The following is a 21647-nucleotide window of genomic DNA, read 5'->3' as shown; positions in this document are numbered from 1 at the left end:
TATGGAACTTTCAGTTCCAGCAGGGTCCACATAGATACTTGCTAGCGCACGGTAGACTTCCACCCCAGATTGCTGTGAATTAATTGTTCGTGTAGACAAGCCCTTAAATATAAAAAGGGAATTTAACTTTGCAAATATTTTTAATTTAACATGAATCATTACATTGGGAAATGCTAGACTCATGCCACACATCAACCGCTGGAGATACAGCTCTAATAAAGCTATGCTTATGCACATGATTTGGGATTGCCCTTTCATTCCCTCCTTTTGGGATGATGGGAATGAATCTTAGAAATTAACCTTGAAAGGGATGCCACTATTTTGATCATGGGGAAGAAAGAATTTTACATCATATAATGAAATAATGAAGACTGCAGTGACAAGGTGGGTGAGGTGATGTCTTTTATTGGACCAACTTCTGTTGGTGATACAAGATTTCTGTGTAAGATCGAAAGCTTGTCTCTTTCACCAACAGGTCCAATAAAAGGTATCACCTCACCCACCTTGTCTCTCTAATATCCTGCGACCAATTCAGAGCTGGAAAAAAAAATTATTATATGGAAGAGTAATTCCATGCTAGGTATAAATTTCTGGATCTCTTTCCTCCAGCCAGGCAGAATGGAAACACCTCTTTCATTTGAAACAAATTGGACCATTATGATTATATCTACAAGCCACTCCTACAACTATAAATGCAAGTACAGGACATGGAATTTCTAATGCTATTGGCATTATTGAGATTGAGTCCAATTTGGGAGCTAGTTTGTGTTTAACTTTTGTTTAATTATCAACTGAACATATTTGTCAGACACTAGCAAAAACAATGCCCCTTGCCAAAACTAGAATTTAAGTGAAACAAATTTGGTAACCTTAGGGACACCAATCTGAACAAACATCAGAAAATGCAAACGTTAGGGTACTTGCAGTCACATTAGCCCTCCACACTATACACACTATGGTAATCTGATTAGTAATTAGAGCTGTCAATTAATCACAGTTCACACACGCAATTAACTCAAAAAATTAATCGTGATTAATCGCAGTTTTAATCCCACTGTTAAATAGAATACCAATTGAAATTTATTAAATATTTTGGATGTTTTTCTACATTTTCATATATATATTGTATTCTGTGTTGTAATGGAAATCAAAGTGTATATTATTTTTATTACAAATATTTGCACTGTAAAAATAACAAAAGAAATAGTATTTTTCAATTCACTTTATACAAGTACTGTAGTGCAATCTCTTTGTTGTGAAAGTGCAACTTACAAATGTAGGGATTTTTTTGGTTACTTAACTGCACTCAAAACCCAAAAGAATGTAAAACTTCAGAAACTATAAGTCCACTCAGTCCTACTTCTTGTTCAGCCAATAGCTAAGACAAACAAGTTTGTTTACATTTGCAGGAGATAATGCTGCCTTCATCTTATTTACAACGTCACCAGAAAGTCAGAACAGGCATTTGAATGGCACTTTTGTAGCCAGCATTGCAAGATATTTACGTGCCAGATATGCTAAACGTTCATATGCCCCTTCATGCTTCAGCCACCATTTCAGAGGACATACTTCCATGCTGACGACTCTTGTTAAAAAAAATGTGTTAATTAAATTTGTGACTGAATTCCTTGGGGGGGAATTGTATGTGCCCTACTCTGTTTTACCCACATTCTGCCATATATTTCATGTTATAGCAGTCTCGGATGATGATCCAGCACGTTGTTCATTTTAAGAACACTTTCACTACAGATTTGACAAAACTCAAAGAAGGTACCAATGTGAGATTTCTAAAGGTATCTACAGCACTCGACCCAAGGTTTAAGAATCTGAAGTACCTTCTAAAATCTGAGAGGGACAGGGTGTGAAGCATGCTTTCAGAAGTCTTAAAAGAGCAACACTCCGATGCAAAAACTACAGAACCCAAACCACCAAAAAAAGAAAATCAACCTTCTGCTTGTGGCATCTGACTCAGATAATGAAAATGAACATGCGTTGGTCTGCACTGCTTTGGATTGTTATCGAGTAGAACCAGTCATCAGCATGGACACATGTCCCCTGGAATGGTGGTTGAAGCATGAAGGGCCATATGAATCTTTAGCGCATTTGACACGTAAATATCTTGTGACGCCGGCTACAACAGTGCCATGAGAATGCCTGTTCTCACTTTCAGGTGACATTGTAAACAAGAAGCAGGCAGCATTATCTCCTGCAAATGTAAACAAAATTTGTTTGTCTGAGCAATTGGCTGAACAAGAAGTAGGACTGAGTGAACCTGTAGGCTCTAAAATGTTACATGGTTTTATTTTTGAATGCAGTTTTTTTTTTAAACACACAATTCTACACTTGTAAGTTCAACTTTCATGATAAAGAGATTGCACTGCAGTACTTGTATTAGGTGAATTGTAAATTATTATTTCTTTGTAAAAAAACTAATGCAAATACTTGTAAACAAAAATATAAAGTGAGCACTGTAGACTTTGTATTCTGTATTGTAATTGAAATCAATTTATTTGAAAATGTAGAAAATATCCAAAAATATTTAAATAAATGATATTCTATTATTGTTCAATTGTACAATTAATTTTTTCAAACGCTCGACAGCCCTACCAGTAATTACAATATGCAAAATGGCTCAGTTACTGTGAGAATCTCAATCTTTTGCAGTTCCCGAAAAGTGCTTAAATACATAAATTTTAAAGGACTACTAAAATAAGATTATCCTTTTTTAAAAGAAGACCGAAAGGGACTACTAATGCCTATTAATATCTAAATGATCCCAACTTGGGACTGAATCCTGCCACTCATTACCCACATAAATATATTACTTGAGTGCTTCATTGAATTATTACTCACCTGAGGAAAGATTTTCAGAACTGGGTGCACTGCTTTGAAGTTCACACCATCGTTAGAGTTGAATGTGATGGAAGAGGTAACATTACATTTTCCTGCTGCTATTGTATATGTGGAGACACTTTCTTTTGGAAGGATTAACAAGGCAGAAGCAAATCTGAGAAAAACTGGAAGAAACCCAAAAAAAGGATGAATACAAAAATATAAGGAGCCAAGTCCTGGCCCACTTGAAGTCACTGAGAATTTTGCTACTGACTTCAATAGGGAGAGGATTTCACCCAAGGCTTATATTCTTGTTCCAAAGAAAGTCAATTCTGCCATTGATTCACTAGGTGAATCTTCCAGTGCCTGAACTATCCTTAGAAAAACAAGATATCTATTTACCATTGTAATGCACTGGGTTCTCCAGAGGAGAAGTGTTATGTTTACCTGGATGAAAGAAAGTGCAGGCTGCTACTATTAATATCTTAATCTGCATTTCAAGATTGCAAAAACCTACAGGACTTCTCAGATTAACATTAATCACTTACATTTAGTTCAATGACAACTACATGTTCCCACATTCTGAAGGACTAAGAACAGGCTGTTCATAGCTGCTGGTTACTCCCTGAAATTTGTACAAGGGAGTTTAATATATATAAAAACGCTTTAAAACCTGCCCTAATTTCAAGAAGGCCAAGGCCAATATTCAATACACTAGCTACAAAAGTTTATTTTAAAATAAAAACATTTCAGTCATAAGGCTTTGTAAAACAGCATGTCAAGTAGTTACCTTAATCTCTGCAGTGTAAGCACCTTGAAATTGTATGCTAACATGATCAGTATAAATTTACCACTTATATGGTCAGACTATTCACATACATGACAATAAATACATTCTTTACCAGCTATACCCAATACAGAAGTAAAATCATTATAAATATACACCAGATTCCCTTACTTGTACAAATGTAACTCTGGTAACATGTGAAATAGAAATTGTGAAACTATGGATTTAATCATCTTTATTTTTAATCTTTACATTTTAGTGAAGACTGGCCTATAATTTTAAACTACAGAAAAGAAGTTAAAAAATTAATTCTAAAACACTATATACTATAGCTAAAAGACTGCATCAGTAAAACCAGCTTGTCGGATGTAGATGGCTTACATTCTTTTTCTTGGGGTGCAACCTCTGAGTACATAGCTCTTAAAATTGTTACCATGTACTAATTGGGCCATACTATGCCATTCACTTTTAAGCAGAATCCCCCATTAAAATCAATGGGGAATTTTGCTTAAAAACAGATCACCATATGGACCACTGGCAAGAGAAAACAATACAGCCCACAGTGGGGTATTTTTATGCTGGCTGTTGACTACAAAATCTATGGTGCATAATTCAACATTTATAATGAAGTAAAACAAAGTAGAATGAACAAACGTTTACAAGACAAAATACTAAAGCACCTGAGATTTTCCTTTAGAAAGCCTAGTAGAGGTACTTTCCCCAGGAGGATAGTTGTATAATATAATCAATTCAATTTCTCTCAATATTATAAAGGCATGATCCCTCCTGAAACAGTCTAAGTAGACACAATGTTTCACAACTGTAACTTTCATCTTCAAAATTAAATACACTACCAAACTATATTTAAGATTTGAGCCATATTTTCCACAGAGCACTACATGTATAATTAATTGTGTACACTTTCTACATGAGAACCAATCATTACATTTTAAATTAAAAACTAAACTTCATCTACTGAAGTGTACTTGATAAAATTAAGTACAAGTTTAAAGAATACAAGTTAAAGAACATTGTATGCTATTTGAAATTTGTGGTACCTAAGTTTTGAAGTGTGCAGTATTCATACTTACAACAAACTTAATACCAATTATACAGGTTACTGAAAACAAACAGGATAGGACAAAAATGCAATAATTTAATAATAACCTGTTATACAGTCACTCAGTTTACAGCCAACCAGCGGTTAGTGTATCTTAACATTTTTTGTAGAAATAATACTTTAAGTGTTCTTTCATTTCCACTCTTGATATTGTGAGCTTGTTCTCAGGGAAGCTATGTCCATCTGTCCACTTCTCTGCAAGGTTAAAACTGCATGATTGACATTCTCCAATTCTTCTCTCCCATTTTCAATAGAACCAATGTAGTGCACTATAGAATAAAAAACTGCTTTTTAATTCCTTTGCTTTGATGCTAGGTGCTCATGAATTCTGTTTAACAATGGACAATCTGAACTCCCAGACATAAGGGTAAAGGAGACAAAGAATATAAACAAAGGCCTTAAAACAGGAAAATGTCCTGATGGGAAATGAAAACTTTTTTCTTAACTATGTAATTTTATTTCTGCAACATATCTAAGTCTAAAAATGATAAAGAGAATTTCTAGTTAAGACGTCAAAATTCAAGAAATGCCTCTTAATTCTAATGTTTCTCTTCTTCAGCACTTCCAACAATTACTGGTAAAGCAGCGTTTAAATTAGTCATCACTAATTTAGTGATTTGGGAAAATGAAGTTGCTACATGATCAAGTTTAAGTACACTTTCCCCCACAACTCTATAGTTATGAATTTGTTGGACATTTACTGACTGAATAAGAAACCAAGTGTATCAGATTATTTCCTTTTCATACCACACCTTGGCACGAAAAGAAAGGCTCCCATTGCCAATATAAGGAAGAAAAGGCAGGTTTGACTTTTAAATAGACTTTGTAACAGTTTGCAATTGTGCTAGAAACTTAAACTTGGTTAACTGCACTAAAAAAATCCTCTTTCCAACACAGAAGGTACAGTAACCTAGCGAACTCAGTTTTAATTAAAAATAATCATCAAGAAGAATACTCTTCTCAGTGCAAATATACTGTAATGTTCAAAAAAAGTCAGAGCACAACTATTCAAGTTCCAGTGTATCTTTACCTAATGGAATGTTGCTTCACTCACAAAAAACAAAGAACGTCAAATAGCTTTAACCAAATTCCAGTCACTCAAATTTAAATTTAGTTTTAATTTAAATTATAGCACAACTTTCTAGGTAAACTAATTCTATGATTGACAATCTACTGTATTTCAAAATAGTCGGGGACAAAACTATGCAAATTCATTTGATGGTGATAAATTACTTCCATAATGTAGTCAATGCCAAAGGAAAACCAACTATTTGGGGCAGAGTGGGTAGAACACTTCCATACAGGCATCTTAAACAAAAAAATAAAATAAAAATCCTTAACTCCACAGTTCATAAGGGGCTGTTCCTGAAAAATGTATGTGCAGAGAACTGCCCATGACTTGAATGCAAATGCTCTGCATGCCACTTAGCCCTTCAATGTGTGAGAGAAAACAAAACGTACACCAAAAAGCAAGAGCTCTAGCAGAGAAAAGGTGAGATTTTGTGGGAGGTAAGGGGACAAGTTAATTTAGCAATTCAACTGTGCTTAGAGATGTCCAGAATACTGTTTTCCAGCATTGTGCTTTTAGTTACTAGATGGGATTCCAGTGAAAATTCAAGATAGGCATCTTGTTATACATTGTACAAAATTAGCTGCCTGTTACAAAAAATTTGGTAGTATTGGCCACAGTATTTTAGAAAACAGTAGCATGAAATATTAGATGTACAAAATAATTTTAATTTTTTTCTTCTCCTTAAAAAAGGCAATACTTTAAAAATGCTAGGCACTTAAGACAAAAATTCTCTCTCTAGTTCATATATAGACGGCCGACAAGTTTTGTTCTTCATTCTGCACAAAGGCACTGTGCAGTCTCTGTTTTGACCTTCCACATCAATATCAAGTAATGAAGGCATGTGGGATTTAGTTCTCTCCTCAGTATCTGGTACGAAGTTAACATTGGGATCTACATAACTCTCTACATCGTCCACTTCTGCATAGTCTGGCTTTATACTTTGTGGAAGAACTTGCCATGGATCTATTCTGCTTCTTAGAGAAGAAGGTCGAGGCCTTGATATAATATTGACAGCTCTTTGCTTTTCAGGTGACAGCTCACGGTGCATGCTTCTTTGCTGAACAGATGTAGACCGCAGAATCCCAGAAACTGGAAGAACTGGCAACACAGAGATTCCGTTAGGTGAAGAGATTCCATTAGCTAGATGGAGGAGAAGACAAGACAATATTAGATGATCACTTCTACTTTTGACATCTGGAAAAGCACATACCACCGACAGCAACTTTAGTGGTACTACCTGAACTACTGCTTCACCAAGAAAGTTACACAGGCTGGCAGGAATTAGTGATGCCCTGCAAACGCATGGCAGCATCAGAATAATGGTCTGACACAGTCACTCAACACACCAAGAATTTCTCTGAACCATATTGTTTCTGTGTTAGAGAATGAGGGAGCCTACTTCTCATCAGTCAGAGCGTCAGCAGAATTCAATCAGCTCAATAGCAGGATGAAATAAAACTGAGAAGTTTGTCAAGTTTTGCCAAGTCATTTTAAGACACACACGCAAGTTGGAAACCCTCAGTTATTAAGGGGAAAAACAAATTAATTTAAGGAATTTAAACTCAAAATCACATTGCAGAGCAATATTGTGTTGCAAAAGATGCTCTTCGCATTACAAAGGACAATGCTAGTATTAATAGTGAGTACAAAACTCAACATTTCTACTGGATACCAGTAGGTTAGAGGATAAGTGTTTTCAGTTTGGATATGTCTTAACTATAGCTTGTTAAATGTTCAATGTGTGGTCAGACTCCTGTGCCAGTCAGGGAAGTAAAACTTATTCAACCTGTTTTCCTATGAGTTAATAAATGAACATCAGTAAAATGACACTAATGAATTAGTCTCTGTTGACCAACTGCCAAGCTACACTAAGCAACAGGTTGAAAGAAATGCTGAAATTGTTAAAGCACTGATGTTGCAACCTTCATAGAAATACCCACATTTCCCATTATACTTGGCAATTCAGCTTTGCTTTAAGAACTACAATATAATAAAACCACCTGAATGGAATCCTCAGCATCAATTTTGGTGATTCCACTAGCAACACTGGTTTTGGTACATCCTACCTGGCAGCAGGTCCCCACAGACTTCTACTAAATTCTTAGGTGAAGCTATTTTGCTGTCATTAGTGGAATTTATATTGTACTTCAAATGAAAGCCCTGTCCTCCCCACACACTGTAGTAAGATACTATTTCTGATCACTACTTATTGACAGTATATTCAGTAAGTTATAATTCCATTACATTTTCCGTTTGGTTTATGCACTATAGATAAAGCATCTCTCTGATATTCTATGTTACCCACATGTACTCTGGAAAGTATTTCCGTCTGACATGGTTCGCCTGTGACCCGATCGTCTCAATTTTGATGAAGAGTCATTTGGCACTTTTTCAGATTCTTGTTTCAGAGGAAGAATAGGAGACTGATTCTTTAACATCACAGGATCAGTGTCAAGCACCTGCTTTACCCTTTGTTCCCCCCTCTTAGTTGCCGAAGTTTCTGATGAAAAGGCCTCAATGGGAATGCCTGTGTCACAATCACTGGGAGTGATGCTTACAAAAGCATCTTCACCATCAGACTGAAGCAAGCATTTGGTGGAAAGGGAAGGCATAGAGAGAAGATTCACAGTATTTGCTGATGGACTTAGGGATGGAATATGGGTTTCTTCTTTTTTGGACTGCAATCTTGTAGGACTTGCACTCCTGCGAAACTTTGAAGCACGCTGAAATATTCCCTCCCGCTTCTTCTTCTCCTCCTTTGGCAACAGTTCATCTGGAACCTGTGATTTGTTTAGCTCTCTAATATCCAAGCCCAAAGCTACAGATGCAAGGAGAACAGCACATCCATACAATATAGAGTCAGTTTTCTTTTTCTGCAGTGTTCTATTGAGACTGTTTGTAGGAGTCATTTGTGGCGTACTATTTGAAGAACTAGCAGAGGTTACTTCTTCAAAGCTTTCATGTTCTTTAGTGTTTTCTCCCTGATCATCCTTCCAAAGAGGTAGATCAATATAAGCCTGATTTGGCAACTTCATTTGCTTTGGTCTTTTTGCATCCAAACCTTCAGGGAAAAGTCTCTGCTCTGTACAAACATCTATAATGTAAAAATATTGGAAGGTACTTAAATATTGCAAAATAAGACACTTTTTTCTGGCAAACTTTGTACATGTACCTTAGGATTCCTCATTATTAAATATATACAGACAGACAGACAAACAGACAGATGTTCTGTGTCCCCCATATACACACTTTTTGGAGGCTCAGAGGAACACACAGGGATAACTGTTAAGTCAGATTCAAAAATTTCCTCAAATCAAAATCTTTCCATATTCTTTGTGACAAATATCAAAGAAATCTCTAGTAGTCAAAACAATAAAAGCAGTTTTTCAACAAATAGACTATTTTCAAAATATAAATCCCATGATAGTTATAAAACTCGCTACATACTGTTAGTTAAATTTGAAAAAAATCTAAAAAAATTGACTTACTTGTGAAAGTCTAAACACCAAACTGTCTCTGTATCTCTACTCAGCACACAGCAAATACTGGGTGGACTATGAATACTTTTTTATAAATACTTTTTTACAGACTATAAATACAAATATTTTTGCTACTTCCATTTTCCCTTTGTGTTGAAGAACTTAAATTGCAGCATATTTATGTGAATAGATTATTGTGAGTAGTATACATGACTTTTATACACACACAATCTATATCTGTGTACAGTGTGTGAAGGCTGTGGTGTATGACCTGTTCAGTTGGCTCTGAATCAAAACTTGTAAGAAGTCAATGGGAGTATTTCCATTGAGTTCAGTGGGCTACTAGGTCCACTATGAATAAGTTTGATATTTCCAGTATGTATGATGAAAATGAACATGGAAGTTTTAGTTCTTTGGCTCACAGTGGAATAACAAATGAAGGCAAGTGATGGCTGCAGAATGTGTACTGGACTCTTTAGAAGGCAAGCATGTAAAATAAGAGACTGGGTCTTTTCTATATGTGGTGGTAACTGTAGGGGATGAGTCACAGTTCAAGTGCATGAACTGTTATTCTGTACAGTAGGGTAGGCTGACAGACAGTTGACAGTAAACACTGACCATTCAAATTAGTGTTTCAATCTCAACTACTGAATGTCCTGTCTTAGATAGTCCAGCTTAATTGTAATGTTTTGCAGCTGAGTTCCATCCCCTCTCTTCCCTACTCTGCTCCCAACAACTTTGACGTTTTGCCTGAATGGCTTACATTTTTCTAAAAAGTTCAGAATAAATTAAAAGAAAGGGATTTTTTGCTTGTTTTTAAGGGGAGCCTTGGAAGTACATCAGTCCTCAATTTCATCTTATTTAAAAAAAAAATCTTTGAAAAAAGATGATGATGATGATGATGATGATGATGATAATAAATATGGTTCTTGGGCTTTTTAAAATACCAAGAAAATTGTTTTGATTTAAATATTTCTTTGCAAAGTTAGCAAACTCCATTCCAACATTATACCAGTGCATGAGAAACAGAAAATGCAGCCAAGTTATTTTCATTGTTCAAACGGAGTGCAAATTCTAAAAATAGAAACAAAACACATAAATCTAACTTCCCTTTTATTAATGATCAAATTTACTAGATTTCATAAAAATATTTTCAAGATTCCTTCTGTGTTGCTGATATTTTTAACCTGAAGTGCCTTAGTTAGTAAAAACAAAAACCTTCAAATTAAAACTGGAAGTTTGCTGAGAAGTCTATATGCTCCTGGTCATAATAGATCATGAACTGTGCATGTGGACCAGATACAGATCAGGCTGTGCCTGCAAAGCTTGGGCATTCTCTATGCAACGCCTGTAGACCATGCAAGCTTCTAATCAATAAATCAGGAGGCATAAGGATTGCAGCACCTAAAGTTTTTCTGTGTTTTTATGCACTTGAGAGATCTGTAGCTGAAGCATACTTCCAAGCTCTGCAAAACACTGAACAGAGGTTATATTATTATTGTGGAGAAATTTGAGTAGCAAGAGGGACTCTGGAAAGAGAAGTCTAGGTCTATGCAATAATTTTATTAAGGCTCAATGAGTAAAATATGTCTTTTCAATAAATGTTTTGAGATGTGAGTGAAGAATGGCCAAAGATTTCTCCAAAAAAAAAAAAAAAGGGGAAAAAAATTGTATATTTTTAAGTTCCATAATTTTAAGATTCCTGGCCTGATTACAAGCTTTCTAAAAATACATTTCTTCTGGTCCAAGACTAAGCATATAAATTTCAAAATGAAAGGGAGATTTATTGCTGATATTGGATGGAAGCATTTCAAAACTGGTCCAAGTATGGAATCTGTGTCACAACCCTAACTAAGGAGCTTTCACTAAAACTCAATTCTATAGTTCTATGCAACTAAAACATCAGGACTGGTAAATGAAAGACAATTGGTGGTACGAGAAATGGTAATACTATGGAACTTTATGGATTTCTCAATACAAACCAAGAACTACACTTACAGGGCAAGCGGTCAATACAGACAATGATTACTGATAAAAAAAATTAAGTCTTTGCAGAATTAGCATCTAAATATGTGCCTTAAATTTATATACAGGAATACAGGTTTCAGAATAGTTTTCAATGGACTGTTTATATGCTTAAAGTATAGCATGTGTGTAGGAAGTGGTGCCTTAATTCATATAATTTTATGGGAATTTCCATAAATTGATAAACAGCTCTTACCTTGGTCCACAAACAGGGAGGCTAATGGAACACCTTTCTGACTTTTCATTAAAATGGTTGACCAAGGATTGTTGCCATCTGAGAGAGGTCTTATTCTGAAATCAGAATGATTCTTTAGACACTGTACAAAACAGCATGTTTCTATAACTTTTTAAATGGGAACTAATATAGGTTTAAAAAGAAAAAGAATGAATAACCAGAAGCTATCTATTCTATAGAATTTCTTTTCTTGTGCACGTTTAAACATGTACCGTACAAAGTGCTACAACAGTAAAAGCTACAGTGGCTAAGAAGTTTGTGTATAGTACAAGATCTAAAAGTTGTTTGATGGGGGTTTATAAAATTCTTTAAAACACAAACTTTTGTAAAGGAGAACTGGGCAAGATCAAAGAGCAAGCACAAAAGAGGAAGCTGCATTTAACAGACACAGGATTTCATGTTGATATTGTATGTTTAACAATCATGGAAGTGCCCATTCCAATTGACTGACACTTCATAGACAAAGAAATATATCCTGGAAAGGAGATAAATAAGAAGGATCTTGAGTGATTTATTAAAAAAAAAAATAAAAAAAAGATATGAAGAGTACCAGTGAAAATTCAGACAGCTGATTTCAACACTTTACAACAAAATGACACAACACTCTAAAAATGTATTGCCTTTCAAAGCAGTAAAAAGGAAAGACTTCCTCCTTTACCCAGAATCTAGACAGTCTGGAATTCACTGCTGCAACAGGAACAGGCACAGTGCCCTTGACTGCCTCTTCGTTTCCTCACTATTTCAGAATCCCAGTAGAGCCTGACTCCAAAGGAGTGGGGTCGGAGGGTGGGTCATTGAAGCCACATCAAAGAATCAACAAAACATCTCAAAGAATCAGGGACTGTAAGGTAAGTAACTGTTCTAGCATCTTTGAGTCTTTGACTGCATGAATCCCATTTACGACTACCAGAAAATTCCCAGATGAATAAAATGAGGGTCTGAGGAATTTCTAGCTACAAACTACCTAACTAAATAAGGGTTGCAGAACTATGTTCCCAAATCTGGCTTCCAATCTAGTCATCACAATATCGGTCCTCATATTAAGCGAATATAAAATATAGCTGTCATACCTCTCCTTACAATCTGCATGGTCCTTTGTTTGAACTGAGCTTGGTCCCCATGTGCAACCTTTCTTTTTAAAGCTTTTCTTCACGTCTTCAAATTCTTCTTGGTGGCAAGCTGTGCTTCTTCCCCAGGTTCTGTTGCTTTCATCTGAGGTTACTAGAGACAGGTACAGTATTTAGTGCTCATCAGAAGGATTATTACAGCCACTGGAAGAATTTGGATTTTAGCAAAGCAGCCTTCTCCACTAACACTGCATCACAGTAGCAAAATCAAAAAGGTGCAACTTAAAAATGGAGATTATTTTTTCCCTCACTGATGCCAAAATACAAACTGCATTGATCAAAACGATAAGCAAGCAAGCAACAATTTGAAGACTGACAAGAAAGGTGAAAATGAAAGAAAGTAGCAAGAAAGATCTTATTTTTCATGCTTCTTAAAACTCAATACCTTACATTTAGGTAATTCATGTACGTGAGGCAAACTGAGCATTTACCAGTTAATATTTTGTTGAGAAGAACTTTTTTTGATGCAACGATATCAAATTCATTAGAATATCTCAGTTATGACCAATTACTGTGATTTTGTTTTTCATTAACCCAAAACAAATATTTTAAAATAGATATTTTCTGTTTAAGTGCTCAGTCTGTCACTTAATACAAGTTCAGCTACAGAGTTAATACAACCAGCACCCTTTACAATTTATTTGGATCTTGCCTTTTTTCATAACCCCACTTGAAAGTGCATATTCACTTGTGATATCTACATCTTGCTGGTACACATATACATTGTTTCTTCGGTCATTAGCTGTATTTGTGTCTGCTCTGGAAATCACTGAGGAAAAATTAAGAGAATGCAGTAGAGATCTTAGTAGTTTTACTTTATTTGCAAAAGAGGGACTGATTCCTCCTTATACTTTTATCTCTAGAACCAGAAACCCAGATCCAAAAGACATAAAATGCCTCCTGGGAACGCTAAGCAGTCACAGGAGGAGTAGAGAGTGATTGGCCCCACAGTTTGTGAATATGAATCAGTTAAATAAATTCTTGTGTCAGACCAGCCTCAGATTGACAAGTAGAAAAGTAAATTGACAACATGCTCACAACCAAGATGATAATATTGACATAAGACAACAACAACTTTTGCCATGATAGACTGTCTTTAACAAGGTAAAAGTTTAGATGGTTTATAATTCACCTATTTTTCACTCCTCCCCCATCTCTTACACCAATTTAACGTGCTCTGCAGCACAGATGCTTGTCTTTGCTAAGATATTACAACTGAGTTTTCAGGATTCTCTGGAGACTACTTACAACCTACTGGTATTTTTTTTAAATTAGTGTTCAGAAACAGCTGAATTCAAACTTATGACTAAATTTTCTTTATAGTTAGCTAGGATTTCTTTTTCATTTTAAAGAAATTTAGATTTGGAAGCTTGAAATATTTATGAACAAAAGAGGTGTGATCAAATAAGCAATTGTTAGCTACTCTTGCTCAAAGCACACACACTTGAATAAGTCTTCTCTAAATGAGGGAGCTCTGAAGTTTAATCAAGATTAAATAGCACTGGAGGAAGGTATTTTACATAGGTAGAAAGGGATTTACAGAGGGATGCGGAAATTAAGTTCAGCCAGATATATTCAAAAGATCTGAGAGCTTTGGCTAGAAGCTTGGGGATCCAAACTCAAAATTAGGAAGTATTCCATTTGAGGGAGACTCTTTGTTTAATACAGTAATTTTTATGGTCCTACAACGGGAAACATTTGCTCAGTTAGACCCATCAATTGAACTCCACGCAGGCATATGGGTCTGCACTGGTGGATCTCCTTGAAGGACAGAGGCCTATAACTGTGGGAGTTAGAATGTGTACAAATGCATATTATTTTCTGCCTTTTAAAAAAATTCTCGATTCTAGAGCTGGGTTAATACCTGAAATTTTTATTTCATTTCTATGTTGATTGAAGTACACTCAGAAAATTAAACAGCACTCTTATTTTAAGATTTTGGTTTTATGAGACATACCATTAGAAATTTTTTTTGCCCTACCAAAAATATCGAAAAGATTAGCAGACTATATGAAAAATGGTATGCAGTAAGTGTAATTGGGACAGGTAATTGTGGTTTCACCCACAATTACAGAGCATATGAATTCCAAAAACATCTCATGTAATCCGTTTTGTTTCATTTTAGCGGTCAGGTGATAGAAGTCCTTTATAACTTGGGAAGGTCAACTTAAATTCATGATATACAGTTTGCCAGAGTGGGTATTAATCTGAAAGTGTTGTCGTGAAGTTGAGAACAGATTAAACCTAAACAGACATGACAGCACTTCAAATTTCACCTGCAAACAAGGTAGATTTAATAAAAACTAATTTCTCTTCAGGCTGTAGTAAAAAAGTGAATGTCAACCACATTTACTATAGCAATTTTGAAAAGACAAACCCCACAATTTTCTCTTGCTCCTTTTTTCAAGTCATCTTGAGACTAAGATAAAGAGACAGCTTATACTTAACTCCTTCCTGTCCCAACCAGGCATGGGGAATCAGAGTGCTCAGAGTCTATGGAAGTAGATCAGCTACACCCAACAAATGTTCATTCTGGTCATTCTAGTACAGACAGCCCTCCGGCTATAACTAGTGACTATGAAGAAGGGATAAATGATGAAAGGGCAGGCTTAAGATGATGATGATCACCCAGAGGGAAAGAGCATATTTCTACCCAAGATTAAAGGGAGCCCAGGCAGCTAGGTCCCAAGATCCAAAGGCAACCAGAGAAGACCTGATCCCCAGAAGGGAATAGCCAGGAAAGCGAGCCATATACTTCTGATTAAGCACCAGAGAAAAGACAGATCTTTCTCCTCAGAGGATCTGGTGGGGGTAAAAGAGAAGACTGTACCATTCAGAAGCAAAAGATGACCTAGATTCTAGACTACTTCGGCACTAGAAAATTGTCCTGGGTTCATTGCTGGGATGGACACTACATGACATGTTTGTCTCTTGGGAAATGACCCTGATTAAACAAACAGATTTTGCTTTACTGTTCATCCCATGCGGTGCTCCATTATGGCCATGGGCAGTTGGTCAGCCTGCTTTGTGCACAAGGCCAGACAATATTTTAATATATGAGTCATTTCTTGATTTTAATATCTTTTCTATCTCTAGATATTGTGTTCTCAAAAATCGATAGTGAGCATAACATCTTAAGTGTCTCATGGACCAGTTCCTCTGCCATTCATAATAGCTACCTCATACTGCTATTTATACAGACAACTTCCCTACAGCAATTCCCGGAGCTGCTTACAAAGAACAGCATTTAGGTATTTAATAAGTGTGTGATTTTCAAAAAAGAAAAAGGCACTTCTCTTCCCTAATCTGTTCTCTTCCTCCCTTCCCTGCTTCCCATGTATGTACTGTATAAGTAGGGGCATAGCGAGCAGATCGAGGGACGTGATCGTTCCCCTCTATTCGACATTGGTGAGGCCTCATCTGGAGTACTGTGTCCAGTTTTGGGCCCCACACTTCAAGAAGGATGTGGATAAATTGGAGAGAGTCCAGCGAAGGGCAACAAAAATGATTAGGGGACTGGAACACATGAGTTATGAGGAGAGGCTGAGGGAGCTGGGATTGTTTAGCCTGCAGAAGAGAAGAATGAGGGGGGATTTGATAGCTGCTTTCAACTACCTGAAAGGGGGTTCCAAAGAGGATGGCTCTAGACTGTTCTCAATGGTAGCAGATGACAGAACGAGGAGTAATGGTCTCAAGTTGCAGTGTGGGAGGTTTAGATTGGATATTAGGAAAAACTTTTTCACTAAGAGGGTGGTGAAACACTGGAATGCGTTACCTAGGGAGGTGGTAGAATCTCCTTCCTTAGAGGTTTTTAAGGTCAGGCTTGACAAAGCCCTGGCTGGGATGATTTAACTGGGAATTGGTCCTGCTTTGAGCAGGGGGTTGGACTAGATGACCTTCTGGGGTCCCTTCCAACCCTGATATTCTATGATTCTATGTGCTTGGTTCCCCTTCTTCCCCACCAATTGGTGTTTTTGTCCTTCTGAACATACTATGGCTACATTATTCCCTGCGTCTTTGGACATTATGCTCCTGTGCTTGGTTGGCAGCTCTGGTCCAAGGACAGCTGATTTCCTATCATTCTATTTGGCAGCCTCCCCCTCTCACATGATACCTTGCCATTTATCATTAGCCCTGGGTTTATGATCCTTCAGTACTTCATTCAAACCAGATTTTTTCAAGTACAACATCCTGAAACAATTCAACATTTTACTAAAATCCAGATAAGTTACAATTTGCTGCATTCCTTTCAGCTACTAATTTTGAAATACTCTCTAAAAACAGGTTTCAGAGTAACAGCCGCGTTAGTCTGTATTCGCAAAAAGAAAAGGAGTACTTGTGGCACCTTAGAGACTAACCAATTTATTTGAGCATAAGCTTTCGTGAGCTACAGCTCACTTCATCAGATGCATACCGTGGAAACTGCAGAAGACATTATATACACAGAGACCATGAAACAATACCTCCTCCCACCCCACTCTCCTGCTGGTAATAGTTTATCTAAAGTGATCACTCTCCTTACAATGTGTATGATAATCAAGTTGGGCCATTTCCAGCACAAATCCAGGTTTTCTCACCCTCCGCCCCACCATACACAAACTCACTCTCCTGCTGGTAATGAAGGTCGCTATCTTACAACAAAAAAAACTTCAAATCCAGACTCCAGCGAGAAACTGCTGAATTGGAATTCATTTGCAAATTGGATACTATTAATTTAGGCTTAAATAGAGACTGGGAGTGGCTAAGTCATTATGCAAAGTAGCCTATTTCCCCTTGTTTTTTCCTACCCCCCCCCCCACAGACATTCTGGTTAAACTTGGATTTATGCTGGAAATGGCCCACCTTGATTATCATACACATTGTAAGGAGAGTGGTCAGTTTGGATGAGCTATTACCAGCAGGAGAGTGAGTTTGTGTGTGTGTGTGGGGGGGGGGGGGCAGAGGTTGAGAAAACCTGGATTTGTGCTGGAAATGGCCCAACTTGATTATCATACACATTGTAAGGAGAGTGATCACTTTAGATAAGCTATTACCAGCAGGAGAGTGGGGTAGGAGGAGGTATTGTTTCATGGTCTCTGTGTATACAATGTCTTCTGCAGTTTCCACAGTATGCATCCGATGAAGTGAACTGTAGCTCACGAAAGCTTATGCTCAAATAAATTGGTTAGGCTCTAAGGTGCCACAAGTACTCCTTTTCTCTAAAAACAGTTATTCTAACAAGATTTTCTCTTTACCAATTCATGCAGCTGCTTGTTCACAGAACATCTAGGGGCCCAATCAAATTCATTTTCTTTACATCCAAATGTAATATATTCCTTCCAATGTGTTATAGTGTACCTGTATAAAATGAGTGAGTGTGTTCATAATGGTTAAAAGAATAAATTGAAATGGTGATGAAAACTTACGCTGTATAGCTCGAAGACGAGGAATTATTGTGGGGCTATTTGGTGGACTAGAACGGTTACTGTTTAAGCTTCTTCGTTTATCCAAATTAGGGGAAGCTTGCACTGTTATTTTGTGCTGGAAATCTGTTGTGAAGAAAGCAACACTAGGTAAATTTCACTGTTCTAAATATAGAAAGTTTATATTGTTGTATTTTTTCAGCATTAACCATAATGAAATTTATATTTATGTAAGTGAATTCCATTAGATAAGATTTCTACTGTAACATAGAAAAATTCTAAGCCTACTGGTACAGTTATTGGTTTGAACTTCGAGTCATGCCAGTAGAATTTTACAGCTTCACTCTAACCATTTAATGGGCTTTTGGCAGTGATGTGAAATTAGTTTAGTGATTCAATGGGAGCTGAACTAAGAAATGTCAACATTACAAGCCACTCTGCAGCCTTGTTGGTGCTCAGTAGATTCAAAAAGCTAAACAGCTATTTTGTTTGGTTTCAGTGATCTTTATAGGTCACAGTTGAAACATATTGGCAGGGCATTGTGGTGAAGGCTATATTGGTGCTGGATGTGCTGTACCTATTACGGGAATAGTCTTAGGACTCTAGTCTCTAGGACTGTCCATCTGGCACCCTTACAAATACAGTACTTAATTCACACACAACATTAAAAAATGCAATCAATCAATGGCAGGATTCTACTATCACTAACAATGTCTTTCCACGCTTCCCACAGTCCTGTGAAGTCTACAGTGCCATCTAGTGACACCATTAGTACAATGCCATTAGTGAATAGATATTTTGCCATTAACTCCTGTAGAAACAACAACTTGAGAAACCAGCAAGATGATATGTCCATTGAGGGTTTAGGTGCCATGATGGTCACCTTTTGTCACACGCCCATGAAGCCTGAAAACAGACCCTGAAGTGACATCCCCTTTAGCTATTACCACATTTTTATGCACTACACACAGCATGCGCGCACACACCCCACACCAACTCTGCTCCCTTTTTCCCGCTCACTGTGCTTACAAGTCAAACACTCTGAGATAAGTGTGGTCAACAAGGCAGCAGGTTAAGAAAATTAGTTATCTACAATACTGCCTTCAACCCAGTTGTCGCTTTTTCTTTTGCCTTCTACAAAACCTTCCATCAACTGCGTAGTTCCAGTACTTTTAAGTACTGAAATAAGTTTATGCCAACTGACCTTTCTGGAAGGAGGAGTGATTCAAATTTGTTTCCCACAATTTGGGAAAGATGATCACTGCTATATTTACAAGTTTTGGTAAAATTCATTAATTGAATAGGGTAGAAAAATAAGTTTTACCCACACCTCTCAACTGCAAACATGGCCTACATGTGCACCATATCTTTTAACTATAAAACCTGCTTTAAAGGATATTTCCTTACCGAATTAAATAACATTTTTTTAATTGGTGGGGGGGGAATGTATCAAGTGAAAACATGAAGTCCTCCTACATGGGTTATTTGCGGGATTTGAATTGTGGCCCTTCTCATCCCCACCACAGACCTCTGTTATTTACATGATGACACTTTGTTAATAGGTTATACAGCAACTGTTTGCTAGACAAAGCAGAATACTGAAGATCACAACTCCTGGGTTTTATTCCTGGCTCTGGGAGGAGAGTGTTGTCTAACTGTTAGAAACTGGATAGCTAAAGCACATACAACAGGCCTATTCATTCTGAGAGACAGGGTGACAGAGTGAATGAAACTTGGGTCTACTATATTAGAAACATGGGCTCTACTCCCAGGCTGGTATGGGGGACCTTCTTCTAACTCATTTGTAAAATCCAGGATGTGTGGTACTAAAATTTGATTGCTATGTAGGGTGGAGGTGGGCACTGGAGGCAGCGAAGGGACAGAAGTGCACAGAAATATAAACACTAGCTACTGGAGGTTAGGCCAGATCTCATGATCTGCTGGGCTCCAATTCAGTGTAGCTTCCTCTAGGATACAAAGTGTTTTTGGAGGGGAAGAGTCTCTCCCTCATCTTTATTCAACTGAAATGAGAAACATTTTGCAAAGTCTGGTACATTTGAGAGTTTGGATTTTATCCCTTAAAGGCCATTTAAAAGAAAAAAAAAATCAATCGCCATTGCATACACATTTTGGCATGCTGGTGGATTAGGCATCTTCAGGGTAACATACAATATCTAAATGTTTCAGACAGGGAACTTAAATCTGAATATTTAATTGTGAAAGGAAGATTTTGTACGAGAGGAGAAAAATTTCAAACCTGAAGGCAAACTAATTCTATGTCCATCTTTAAGTTTTAACCGGCTCCTTTTAAACTTTCCCTTCCTCTTCTTCACATTGGGCTTCTCTTGATTTAACTGGAATATCAAAATATTCAGCTCACGCTCCAGTACATCAATCTCACGTTCCACTAACTGCTGCTCACGCCGCTTTAGTAATTCTTCCTGAGATTTCTGCTGAAGAGCAGCCTTTGTCAGCTCTTCTTCGCGTGAACGCAGCTCCTGAGAATGAGATTTACATAGATATAGGTAAATCACAATACAATTCTTTCTGTTATTAGTCTATTTAAAACATAGCACTAAATTATATATCCTTAATGAATTTTCTTGATACACTGTGTACATGTAATAAAAATGCACATTATATTCACAGCTATTCAGGTATTCAAAAGCCAGCTCTTTCTGCAGGCAAGCAAGTATACAGAAATTTCTTTCAGGCATCTATTTGCAATCACAGTTTATTTAAGCTGGGGTAGCATTAGCACTATCATCAACACCACCATACGCTGGGACCCCAGCATTTACAATCATGCTGTTGGTGATCATGAAAAATGCTTGGACCAGAATATATCTTCCATTTAGGGCTTGTCTACACTGGCACTTTACAGTGCTGCAACTTTCTCGCTCAGGGGTGTGTAAAAACACCCCTCTGAGTGCTGCAAGCTTCAGCACTATAATGTGCCCGCGTAGACAGTGCACCAGCACTGGGAGCCACGCTCTCAGCACTGGGAGCTATTCCCCCTTGTGGAGGTGGTTTTTTTAGAGCACTGGGAGAGCTCCACCCCAGCGCTCTGCCACGACGACGACACAAGCCACGTTAAAGCGCTGCCGTTGCAGTGCTTTAACATTGCCAGTGAAGACATGCCCTAGACTGTAAGCTCTTTGGGAAAGTGGGTGTCTCTTATTCTGTGATTGTATAGTGCCTAGCACAAAGAGACCCTGTTCTCAGTTCACAACTAGGTGCTACCACAATAATACATAATAAATAAAACAAACTGATTACATTATTTGCAGCAGGCCCTTAACCAATCCCGTTTGACTAGGGAAGGGTTTTTTTTTGTCCTGTGAAATTCCCTGGAGCTTTTTCTCGGATGTAAACTGTTAGAAGCCAATTACTTCCTTTCTCCCACTTCCATTTCTCAGCAAAAACATTGGCAGGATGCCAAAATTAACTAAATATGAACATTTAACAGCGTTGGCCATGTAAGAAATTCGCACGGAGTTAGTTTTTGAATCCATTTCGCTAAACCAATGCAAACCCTGCGGGAGCACTCTTAATTTCAATTTAAGCT

At 37.2% G+C, this 21647-nt stretch overlaps 1 protein-coding gene across 5 annotated transcripts in view; it reads right to left on the bottom strand.

Moving 5' to 3' along the window:
• Window positions 1-3839: 3839 nt before the first annotated feature.
• MAP3K21 (mitogen-activated protein kinase kinase kinase 21) overlaps window positions 3840-21647 on the bottom strand; it is a 63893-nt gene continuing 46085 nt past the window's right edge. Inside the window, exons 5-12 of one of the 5 annotated variants that reach the window (XM_073338106.1) lie at window positions 20337-20577; window positions 18083-18205; window positions 13330-13446; window positions 12621-12771; window positions 11512-11606; window positions 8117-8905; window positions 6768-6951; window positions 3840-5008 (exon numbers count right to left, since the gene is read on the bottom strand). In XM_073338106.1, the coding sequence (XP_073194207.1) occupies window positions 4987-5008; window positions 6768-6951; window positions 8117-8905; window positions 11512-11606; window positions 12621-12771; window positions 13330-13446; window positions 18083-18205; window positions 20337-20577 (1722 nt within the window). In that variant the 3' untranslated portion in view covers window positions 3840-4986. Of the gene's footprint in view, window positions 6952-8116; window positions 8906-11511; window positions 11607-12620; window positions 12772-13329; window positions 13447-18082; window positions 18206-20336; window positions 20578-21647 lie in introns of all 5 variants that reach the window. The other 4 variants (XM_073338103.1, XM_073338104.1, XM_073338105.1 and 1 more) reach the window with 4 other exon arrangements.

The sequence above is a fragment of the Lepidochelys kempii genome, chromosome 3 (genome assembly GCF_965140265.1).
Source record: "Lepidochelys kempii isolate rLepKem1 chromosome 3, rLepKem1.hap2, whole genome shotgun sequence".
NCBI lineage: Eukaryota > Metazoa > Chordata > Testudines > Cheloniidae > Lepidochelys > Lepidochelys kempii.
Note: the sequence above shows the minus strand (reverse complement) of the source record. Positions and strands in the feature narration are given on the sequence as shown.